Source organism: Rhinatrema bivittatum, chromosome 2, assembly GCF_901001135.1.
Source record: "Rhinatrema bivittatum chromosome 2, aRhiBiv1.1, whole genome shotgun sequence".
In the NCBI taxonomy this organism is placed as follows: Eukaryota; Metazoa; Chordata; class Amphibia; order Gymnophiona; family Rhinatrematidae; genus Rhinatrema; species Rhinatrema bivittatum.
This window is the reverse complement of record NC_042616.1, coordinates 457,241,237-457,252,905: the sequence shown is the minus strand read 5'-3', so window position 1 is coordinate 457,252,905 and position 11,669 is coordinate 457,241,237. Positions and strand designations below refer to the sequence as shown.

The 11,669-nt window shown below is 50.1% G+C and overlaps 1 protein-coding gene across 2 annotated transcripts; it reads right to left on the bottom strand.

Moving 5' to 3' along the window:
- Positions 1–226: 226 nt before the first annotated feature.
- Positions 227–11,076, bottom strand: HMOX1 (heme oxygenase 1). 2 transcript variants are annotated; one of them, XM_029590417.1, is made up of 5 exons: positions 10,930–11,076; positions 8,044–8,164; positions 4,968–5,459; positions 3,856–3,958; positions 227–2,959 (listed from the first exon to the last, which is right to left on the bottom strand). In XM_029590417.1, the coding sequence occupies exons 1-5, from the start codon at positions 10,959–10,961 to the stop codon at positions 2,826–2,828; spliced, it is 882 nt and encodes a 293-aa protein (XP_029446277.1). In that variant the 5' UTR covers positions 10,962–11,076; the 3' UTR covers positions 227–2,825. The 2 variants fall into 2 exon arrangements, with proteins under 2 accessions (XP_029446277.1, XP_029446278.1); XM_029590418.1 differs by lacking the exon at positions 8,044–8,164 and having other exon boundaries at positions 10,930–11,029.
- Between the last annotated feature and the right edge of the window lie 593 nt (positions 11,077–11,669).

Genomic DNA, 11,669 nt, shown 5'->3' with positions numbered 1-11,669 from the left:
TCAGGTGCAATGTAAAAAGAAAGGGGAGAGGCGTACAGCCTTCCTGCTGGGCCCCCCTCCTCTCTTCTGGTAAAGCGAATGGGTTCTCTGTGGCAGGACCACCTTAGCAAAGGCTGGTGGCGCGTCAGTCAGGCCCTTTCACAGGGCACTGTGCTGTGGGAACATCGGTCCAAGGAACAACCCCCTTCCCATCCCTAAAAGAGAATTCTGCAGGAGAGACAAATTGTTTTAAAAAAATCCGTCATTTTATTAAGTACAAAAAAAAGCTTAAACAGGTTAAGCATATAAATTACCCATTAAAAAAAAAAAGACAAAACGCCACAAGGCTAAAGATGTGTTAATTGGTGATTCCATACAACTTCAGCATTAACTAAGATAATCATTTTGGCACAAGAACTCTGGCTAGAAAGTGGAACGACTTCACTGAAATGCAAGCTGGATTTTGCAATGACTGGGAAGCTAGGGCAACGAGCGGAAAAGAAAAAGACATGACTGGGCAAAATGCTGCTTGAATACACAGATAAAGCAATACATTAAAAATAAAAAAATAATGTTGCATTGTGTCTGATATCAAGTTGGATTCTGCCATGCTCTATAACCATACTGCTGCCGAAACATGCAGCCACCTCAGGGGTGGATACCAAGGCAAACAAGTTCAGTGGTTATGCACAAGGCAGAATTAAAAAGGCTTAGTACTAGTAACAAATCTAGAGTTAATTTGATCTTCTTAAACAAAAAATGCATATGAACATGGCTACCAGCTTTAAACAAAAACAATTCTGAAATCTTATGTTGTGTTTTGTCAGAAACGCCCAGGACTCTTTCGGAGGATGCCAATGGTTTCTGTGCCAGCACTTCTGATGCTAGCAAAGGCACGGCCGAGTGAGAGAATGAAGCTCAGACCCTTAGCCAGCTCGCTCTGTGATATCCAACACACGCGATTTCTCTCCCGTTGTCACCGAATACTAGACGAAAGCAAACCAGGTGACTCGATTTTTTACAGGCCGCATCACAGGAAGTATGATAAAGTATATTGTTCATTAGTTACTGGTATTCCCACCTGGGTGGCTGGAGAGAGTCTTACCCTGGTTAAAGTGGTCCCTTCTGCACGTGCTCATCCTAAGCTACAAACCATGGGTAGGTGGGGGGAGGGCTGGACGTTGCCCTCTGGCAGCAGGATTCAGTGGGCCTGAATAATGCAGCAATTATATCACAAGACAAGACAGGTCCTCCCCCACCTCCACATATCAAGACACAAAAAGGTTAAAATAAGGACTGTGTGCTTGCACGGATTCCCATCCCTCTCCAACCTCCAAGTGCTACAGTTAATTCCTTTCTTTATTATATGAATTGCTGGGTCCCTTAGTTTGCTACATTCATGGTCCAGTGTTTTTCTCCCTCTTTGGTTAATGCCTTCCACCTAAATCTTCCTAATCATCCTCTCGGGAAGTGTATAGGAGAGACCCCTGGGAGCTGAAGGCTTCCTATTTTCTGGCTTCCGGTTCAAAATCCAGGGCCTCTCCTTGAAACAAAATGAAAATGTCTAAATCAGTTTGTGTCTCTCACACTCTGGCTAGAGGGGAGTCCAGAAATAACAGTATTAGATTTAAAAAAAATATGAATGCTGGAAAATACATAAAGGGGGGAAAAAAACACGCTCAGGTCCAGTGGGCCCACAGACTGCAGGTTCAGACTGCTGTGAAGTGGATGGGTACATTCTGGCCTTACAAAGTTTATCCACTAGAAATGTTGCCAAAAGGTGAGGAGTGCCTCATAGCATAAGGCAGAATGTTAGAAATGGCCACTTGGCATCTTGGGCCCAGGTCAGTGGGGGTAACTTTACAGCGCATCCTTGTCTAAAGAAAAAGCGTCCTCTTATTGGCATTGTTCACTTTCACGCGTTCTCTTCCGTAGCCACCGACGTCCCGTTTCCCCCCCCTCCCCCGGAGATCTTGGGACAGCACTGGACAAATATGATGAAGTCTCCCTCAGGCTAATGGTAATATACCAGCTAAGGGCCCAGTCCCAGAGCCACGTGGGGGGGGGGGGGGGCCACTGCTCCCAGAAATCTGCTCTAGATAGGGAAAGCCAGAGCCTTCCTCAAGGCCCCGCTCCAGAGAAAGCAGGAAGACGCTCGAGGTGCACAGACAGATGCGGCAGCAGTGGGGTGCAGCCAGGGCACTCACGCAGCAGGATGCCCTTCTCGTCTTGTGGTCATTTCTCTACAGTGGCTTCAGAGTCTGTCCACTTGACATGAGGGATGTTAGACCTGGGCTAGGGTAGACCCTGGCGAGTGCTACCAATCTAACTCGTCTGAAGTGATTGCACTATAGTCACTGCCATAAACCTGTGCGTATATAAAATTACCAGCAGGAACTTTCTAAGATGTTTCCCCCCCCATCAGTTGGCAGAATTCGAGCCTCATTCACTAAGGCTTTGCTCCCTTTCTGTGTATCGCAGCACCAAGAAAACAGCCCCAAGGTGAGGATGGTGACAGATGCCAAGGCTCCATTACAAGGTCGAGGATAAATGATTGCTCGTTTTGGTAGTGCTTGCTCAGTACTCAGAAAGCAATCCGACTCAAGACGCTCTTCCTCTGTGGTGACGGAAGCCCGTGCCCTCCTGGGTCCTGGGCCACAGCCTGCAGGTGGTGATCTGATCTCCAGGCCAAGAGCATAAATGGTGCCGATGCCTCCTGTCCGTGAGAGGCAGGGTTCACGGGCTCTGAAGGATCGGGAGACACGCCTAAGCAAATATAAGTCTGTTGGATCAGTATGGGTTGAGGGTCAGGACGAGAGAAGGCCTGGATTACCCCCTCCCATCCTTCACAAGGCATACAAGCCCACGGCAACGGATAGCACTGCCAGGCTAAATATGAGAGCCCAGCGCAGGAGTGGCACACCCGCAACCCGCTGCTGCTGAATCCCCCTAGGCCCATTCTTGCTTGTGGATGTCTGATCTGCAAGGGAAAAAAAAAACAAAAACCAGAGATGAACCAGGGGCCAAGTGCTCAGGCCTCAGCAGTGTAAGCAATAGAAAAACATAGATGATAGAGAACAGAGCTTTTGCTGCCTGATGGGGGGAGGAGGATTGTCTGTAGGTTGCAGGTAAAAAAAAACTGTTGCCTCTAGCCCATCCGGGCCAGGAGGGCTCATACCAGCTAGCGCCCAATCAGCCAGGCAGTTCGCACAGAGAAGAGACACCGGGACTAGCATGCTTAGTCCCCCCCACTACAATATCTCAAGGATTAGGCTGGAGTAAGGGAGATCCAGATTCACATTCTCAATCTATCAGGGTCAACTAGGCCTGGGTTTTGCTGCACAGGTGGCAGACTTAGGCCCAGAGCGGGAGGAAAGATAGCTATGGCTACCACAGTGACCCCTGCCGACCAACAAGTGACGCAGAAGGTGTACTTCAGAGGAGGCGTCCCTGAGGCCGGTGAGGGGCAATTCTGGAGCTACGTGGGCATGCCGTCTGGGGAAGGGGAGCAGCAGAGACCTGATGGAGGAAATGAGCAAGGTGTGCGGGGCAGGGAGAGCCCCTTGGCCACCCTGGATTTCTCAATTGGCATCCATTATGCCTGTGCCTAGGGTGGCAAACGTTTAGAGGCAGGCTGGCTAAAATGTGTTTCTTTCCAGCTCTGCTGAATCTCGTGCTGTCCTGTAACAGACCCTTACAGGAGGCTGGGGAGTAAAAACACCAAAAGTGCCTAGGGGGCGGCGAGATCCTAAATCCCATCCCTGCCTCTTGGACATTTCAGTGCATTGCGGCCCAAGAGCCGCCTGCGTGGTACGGCACTGGATGAGATTCCAGCCCTGCTTCCTGTGCTACTGACGGATTTAATCAAATCCTCACCATTCTCTCTGCTGAAGTCTCGCTTCCGGAGCTCTGGCTTCTCTTGGATTACTCCACCGTTCATAGCAGGTCCAGACACCATTGCCTGCAGCTCTTCAAAAACCTGTGGCCACAATAAAACAAAAAACACATTCAATCACACCACCAAATCAATGGGCATGACCCACGTGCTTTGAGTACTAGGCTAGGGATCATCAGCCCAGGCTCAAGAAAGGATTTAAAATTATAGCACGCCTAGGCAGGGAACTCAGTCAGGGTAGGGAGATTTCCCCCTGGAAATCTCAGAGCTGTGGCCAGGGGCAGGGGAGGGTTTTTAGACAGTTGTAGAATTTGGGCCCCTAGCTCTGTGCCTACATTGTCTATGCCTAAATCCAGCTCTAGGCTGAACCGGGCTTCCAACGCTGCCCCTCACACTCGCACTCCTTGTTACCTTGGGCAAGTCACTTTATCTCCTATCGCTTCAGGTAGCCACTTAGATTGTAAGCTCTTAAGGGAAGGGACCTTGTCCCTTTTTGTGGTTTATTGTACAGGGCCCTATGTTAGGGGGCCACGTAAATGCAGACATATATTATACCCTTCTCTTTGCCTCTAGGTCATGTTCCTGACAAACCTGCTTCATGCAGTGAGATGTCTGTGTAAAGCAAGTATGGGAGCACACATGAAGAAAAATACTGGAACATGCCATGACGGTGTATGGGACTTCTTGGTTCTGCCTTTAGGGTGCACGGGACCTTGTGCAGTTATCAGTACTCCTGTGCAATGATGTGGTGAAAGTGAGAGGACATCTCAATGACCTCCCCCACCCCCCACACTCTCCGAACATGCACGTACTTTCCACCACGCCCCATTCCCCTCATCCCCCTCCATCTTTCACATATTGCGTGGTCTTGAGTTGGGCATGAGAGAAATTAAACTCTCCGAGTTTGCGGGATTCCCACCTCCAGCCAGCAAGAGAAAAAGCATTGCCTCTTCTCTCCTCCCTGGAGGCTGGAAGAGACTGCTCTGTCCATAGCCCTGCGCCCCCCCCCCCCCCCCCCCCGGGTTGCTGTGTGCATGGCCTGCGCTTAGTGTCCTGCTTCCCCTCTGGGGCTGCACCGTGCTGAATACTGCACCTTCACGTTCAGCAGGAAAGCGGTCTTGGCCTCTTCCAGGACCTTCGCCTTGGTGCCGTCATTCATCTCGATGGAATTCATGCGGGAGCGGTACAGCTGCTTGAACTTGGTGGCGCTGGAGACGGCGTCGAAGGAGAAGAAGGCCAGGCCCTCTCCAGAGGCGGGCAGGTGCAAGGCCTTTTGGGCGATCTTCTTCAGCACCTGCCCGCCACTCAGGTCCCCCAGGTAGCGGGTGTAGGCGTGAGCCACCAGCAGCTCGGGCTCCTGCTGCCCCACGTGGTGGAGCCTTTCCACGTACTTCCTGGTGGCTTCCGGACAGGAGATCTCCCGCTGCCAGCTGGGCCCGTAGAAGTAGCGAAGGTCCTCCTCCAGGGCGGCCCGCCGGTGCAGCTCCACCGGGAAGTAAACGGGGGCATAGGCAGGGTGTTCCTTGTTCCGTTCAATCTCCTCCTCCAGGGCCTCGTAAACGTAATACAGAGAGGCCATCACCAGCTGAAACCCATGGACAAAAAAAAAACCAAGCATTTAACATCTGCCAGGAGGCAGAGGGAGCAAGCAAGAAACAGTGGCTCCGCGAAGCTGAACCGAGACTGCCAGTTCGTTTTACTAGAGAAAATAAAGTTTTATGGCTAATTACTGTGCAGAGGAAATTAGCGTATAAAGCTGATGATGTCATTAATCAGGTTGTTCCTTATGGGATGGGTTCCCAGTGCCTCCCTCCCTGCAGGAAGAAGCAGTCCCACCCTGGGGGGGGGGGGGGGGGAGGGGCAAGGGAATGCGGGTATAGCTCAGTGGCTCCCCCAGTGCCAGCCTCAGGTCTGAGGAGCTCTTATCCTCCCCTGACCAAGCTAGGGAAGGGGCACCTCTAATCACAGGGAGCAGAGGCGTCCCACCATACCAAATCAGCACTAAGATCAGGAACTCAAACTCCTACAACCCCAGCCTACAAATACATGGCAATGCCAACATTGCAATGGCCCTAGAACAGTGATGCACCTCTATCTGGGATGTGGAGATTGTAAAACAGAACAAGCTGGACTGCTACACAGAAAAAAAAACAAAAAAAAAAAAAAAACCACATGCTAGCTGTATCCCTTACCTGGGTCACAAGTCCAAAAAAAAACCCAGACAGACCCTCACCAAATATAGACTAAGTGATCACAGACTAGAATCAGAAAGATGCAGGCAAAAAAAAAAAATTGAACTGGAACCCCCCAAGAAACCAGAGAAATAGAAAAAGAAATGCATCCTCCTGTACTGCCTGACATTCAGAGATAAAAATATCAGAGACGCGCATAAACCAAAAGCTTCCAGAGAACATCAAAGACATCCCACAAAAGAATGAGCAGGAAAAACTCTTTATAATCCTGGGGAGGGAAAGAGGAGGAAGAGCAGCACAATATGTGATATCCTGCCACGAGGCCAGAAATATAATCAGGCCAGGGGCAATATGGACCAGCAGCAAACCCTGAGACCGGGAGCTCAGCATCATCACTCTTCCACCATGAGCGTTCAAAGGGAGTTACAGTTGTTAAAGAATAGTAATCAAAGGTCCCTGGTATTGTACATCCTGTAACTTTACTGTTATTATTTTGTAGCTTTTCCCCTCTCCTTTTATATGTTACTTTGGCAGTGCATGTAAAATTGTCATGTCAATAAAGTTATCGGAATCTGACGTCCCATGAGAAAGCTTCTGCAAAGCAAGCAGTGCAAGCCTGGCTGCAGGAGGCAGGAGCTGCGGTTCTGATGCCCGGCCTAAGTTCCCAGCCTTTTTGAGGTGGGCAGATATTATCCAATGATGCCCGGTAACTAGGAACATTAGTTACAGAAAACCCATCAAGAGCGAGGATCATAACTTCCCACCTTACCCCAGCCTGCATGCCTGGGCGACACTGGGAACCCCTCGCTGGCCACAAGGGATGAAGTCCCGCCCCCCCCTCCCCCGTAGCTCGCAGCAGCCTTCCCTCCATCCCTGCGACTGAGTGTGTCGCCTCTGCAGGGAACCTGCCTCCCAACAAAGACACGAACTGTAGTCTGCTGCCCGAGCCATGGATTTCAGTCTCCCCGAATGCGGAGTTACATCCAGTACTACCCAAAGGTACCTGCGGGATCTCATTTCCACGCAGGGATGAGAGAAATGAGGGCATGCTTTGTAATCAGGCGTGGAGTTAAGTAAAAATGTACCACTTGGCATGCCTCAGCCAGCATAATCACACCGAGGGACCTCACAGGCCCTACGTGGCAGCTTATGGAAGTTTGGAATAGGAGAACCGCACCGGAACCAGTGGCCTTTAAGCGTGGCGGCACTTTAAAGACAGGATTGTTGCTGATCCTGGGGGTGGTGACGTGTCAGCCTGCACTGTTACACCTGGTGACTGGCTGGCTTGTGACAGGAAAGAGCACACTGGCAGACCCCCCCCCCCCCCAAATCGAGTTACAAGATATCCCAGCCCTATGGCGGAAGCACTGTACAGCTGGAAGTGGGAAAACTCGCCTTGCTACAATGCAACACATTTTGTGCTTTGCAGTTCTTTGAGCAGGCTCTCTGCATTTCCTAAGATCCCCACCAGAACAGTTACATTGATGTCCTAGGGTTGGCCCGATGACTCATACAGCGTCAAGGGCCATGGCGGGGAGCTTGGGTGGAGGAATAAAGGTTCTCCTGACAGCCCGCAGCAGCGGCAAAGCCTCTTAGCTTGCAGCCGGAGGAGGTCACCTCCAGCCAATGAAGGGCGCCAGGCGGTTACCAGCTCAGCACTATTAAGAACACAAGAAATTGCCATACTGGGTCAGACCAAGGGTCCATCAAGCCCAGTATCCTGTTTCCAACAGAGGCCAATCCAGGCCACAAGAACCTGGCAAATACCCAAACACTAAGAAGATCCCATGCTACCGATGCAATTAATAGCAGTGGCTATTCTCTAAGTAAACTTTATTAATAGCCATTAATGGACTTCTCCCTCCAAGAACTTATCCAAACCTTTTTTGAACCCAGCTACACTAACTGCACTAACCACATCCCCTGGCAACAAATTCCAGAGCCCTCTCCCCTCCTGTATTTATAGCCCCAGCCTACCTTGAAGTCCCTTAGTGACAGCTGTCCCTTCTGGAAGTTCCTCATGAACTCCGTGTTCTCTGCCTGAACGTGTACGTCCTTCGTGGCCTCCTTCAAAGCTTCGGACAAATCTCCAAGGGTGCTGTATAAAATTAAAAAAATCATGAGGTGGAACGTTAACCACTGTGTCCAGGAGGGCTGTGGCGATTCCCTCCTGCTAGACCAGCTTTATAAGGCTGATAGAAGGGCAACGAAGCAGCCTGGGGTGGAAGAAGGTGAAGGCTGTTACAGACGCTCGGTATCCAAGGCACGGCGCTGAAAGCAGCCCATGGGGGCTGGGGACGGGAGACCACTAGAATATTTGCCCCTGTGTCATCGCGGGAAGTGTGCGTGTTAGCACCGGCTTTAGCTCTTCCTCGTTAGGTACCGGCTTGTGGGCCCAGGGCTCATCCTACACTTTCCCAAATTCTGTTATTTTCTTTTTTTGCTCCCATGTATCCGCCCTCTCTTTCCTTCATCTGCACTAGTTTCAGACAGGGGGCAAGCATCAGGAAGGGTGGACCCCTGAATTCATTTGGTACGCCGTGCTCGCAGGAGCCCAGGGTCGCATCCCTTGATGGTGAGGGCTTGGATATGGCACAGAAGTGCTATATTTATTAAGGGTGCGAGGGGAAGAAGGGATCGATGAGAAACAGGCAGGCATGCAAGGGGTGATCCCTCTGGCAATAGGGGGCATGAAAAGGTCTCCCTACCGGCCCCCAGCCCATACAGAATCTCGCCTAGAAAGCACCAAGAAAAACCCAGGGTTAGAATTTCAAACCAGGAAAAGAGTCTGCCTGAGATTCATTTTTCTCCTGCTTTCTTCTTTATCGTCCAGGATTAGAGTTTCCAAAATCCCCACCAACTTTGCACCAGAGATTTCAAAAACCACCTGCAGCTCTCCAGAAGGAGCAAAACAAGCCCCTTTCTCCTAATGGTTGAATACATCAATACGTCTGCATGTACCTCAAAGAGATTTGCGATCGGCAAACAAAGGTCTTCTTTCAGTTCCTACTATTAAATCAGCCAGATTATCCCAGGTAAGGGAACGTATTATATCGATTGCAGGATCAAAACTTTGGAACGATTTACCTACACCACTGAGACTTACCACCGAAAAAAAGCAATTCAAAGCCATTCTAAAGACCTGGCTGTTTAAACGTGCATTTGCAGAATATGAATCAGCTAATCAGCCTTGTCAGAAATAAGCAACACAGTATAAGAATGATGTATTTGTAAACTACCTCGAGGAGTTACCTTCTGTTTCCTTTATTCTATTTAGTTTAATATGTTTTATGCTAATTTTATGATTATGTGTATTTTATTAATTTTAGGTTTTTATTTCTCTTAATGGCTAGATTCTCTCTTTTACCCTCTATAATTTTTAGCTGTTACTATTTATGACCATTGTATTTTCGATATTGTTTTATATTGTGTAAACCAATGTGAAGGCTTGTCCGATGTGTCAGTATATAAAATTTAATAAACCACTAATGACTGCTCTCAGAAATGAGAAGCCATAGAGTGGTAACATATACAGACAAGACAGGGAATGGCTGCCTGAATTTGTCCAGCTATTATATGTTTCAGCATATCTAGTAATACATCTAATAGTTCATCAGAAAGTTTATACAATATCCAACACTGGGATTCCGCTTAACGAAAATCTTAAGAACATAAGAGATGCCATGCTGAGCCAGACCGAAGGTCCGTAGAGTCCAAGTCTCCTGTCTCCGACTGTGGCCAATCCAGGTCACAAGTACCTGGCAGAGATCCTAATGTGAAGACAGACTTCCTGCTGCTCACTCCCAGAAGTAAGAGCTGGTGTTATGGACTTTTCCTCCAGGAATTTGTCCAAACCTCTTTTAAACTCCACTGTGCAAATCATCTTTATCACATCCTCTGGCACAGGTTCCACAGCTTAATAGTGCACTCAGTAAAAAAGTACTTTCTACAATTTGTTTTTGAATCTGCTGGTTAGTTTCATGGGCTGTTTTTTATTTATCGGTCCCACCCCACTCATGATTTTATAAACGTCTATCATGTCCCCTCTCAGCCGTGTCATTTCCAAGCTAAAGAGCCCTGGCCTGTGTAGCCTCTCAATCATAGGAGACATGTTCCATCCCCTTTAATCATTTTTGTCACCCTCTGCACCTTTTCTAGTTCCACAACATCTTTTTTGAGATGGGGCGACCAGAACTACACACAGTACTCGAGGTGCAGTCACACCGTGGCTCAGTATGATATGCCCTGGGACTGTTTTCTGTTCCTTTCTAAATCATTTTTTTTAAGAGATTGGTCAGCTTCCAAAAATAAACACTGAAGACAGACAATAAAGATTCGCTTTTCATGTTCATTTTGCAACTCACAACATCCAAGTTCAGGAAACTGGGCTGCTGACCAGGAAGATTCTGCAGGAGCCCCCAGTCCCCGGCTCAAGGATCAGAATTCCCAGGCCCCGATTCAACCCCCACTGCCCCAGACAGTTCTCAGCCCCCCTGCTCTGGGATTAGCTCAGTCTCCTCCTGCCTTGGAGAGCTCCCAAACCCCTGTGCATTCAGCCTCCCCTGTCCCGAGATTAACTCAGCCCCACTCCCCCGAAGCGCTCCCAACCTCCTGCCCCAGGATCCGCTCAGCCCCCCACCATGCTCCGGGCTCAGATCCTAACCTGCCCCATGCTCAAATCATCTCTAGCCCGGACAGACCCCAATCCCCTGCCGCAGGATCACAGCTCAGCCAGGCTCCTGCCCCGATGGTGTCCCACACGGCAAAGCATCTGAAGCGCTGGCATGAGCACGAAGCTGCAATCAGAAGGGAGAGAGCAAAAGGGGTTCTTCTTTCTCGCGGCGGACAAAACTCAATGCTCACCTTTCAGCTCTCTGTGTCCCGTGAGCGGCCATCACTGCTCTGGCTTGGCTTGGCTCTCCTCTCTGGTCCCTCAGCCGCCCACCCTCCCGTTTTATACCCTCAGTCCCGGGTCACATGCTGGGCCTGGCAGCCTGCCATGCCCTCCCTTCCTGCTAAATCTGGCTTCTTGCGCACACCCGAAGGAGGCGGAGGGAGTGGCTCTTTTCTGGTTTTTTTGTTTCCAGCGCACAAGCGGCGCCTGCGTCCGGCTCCTGGGCCCGGCGCGCGCTCCCCCCTCCCCTCTCTCTGTAACCCTTTCCGCGCCTCCGCTGCTGGGGCGCTGGGGGCAGACGGCGCTCCTCCCTGCTGCACGCCGGGCAGCAGCTGGGTGAGGCGATCCCAGGTTATTGTCAGGATTTTGTTTCGAGGTGTTTTTCCTTTTCTTTTGTTCACGCGAGAGCCCCGAATGTAATCGGGGGGGATCTTCGTAATGTGATTAGCCATGACTTTCATCATGGCTGGTTGGTGAGGCAGTTTAGCTGCAGCCAAAGCAATGGATGCTTGACTTGATATTTTGGTTAACAAGTACAGGTAGTGGGCGTACAGATCGGAGCCCCAGCTTGACCCTAGCACTCTCCCCCTCCCCCCTGCCAGCCCAACCCCCCCCCCCCCCCGCACTCTTCCCCCTTCTCCCCTGCCCCAGCCTGCAATCTCAGCTGCTGCCTTTATTCCTCCTCCTTCAGGCTGTTAAGATCAGCCTG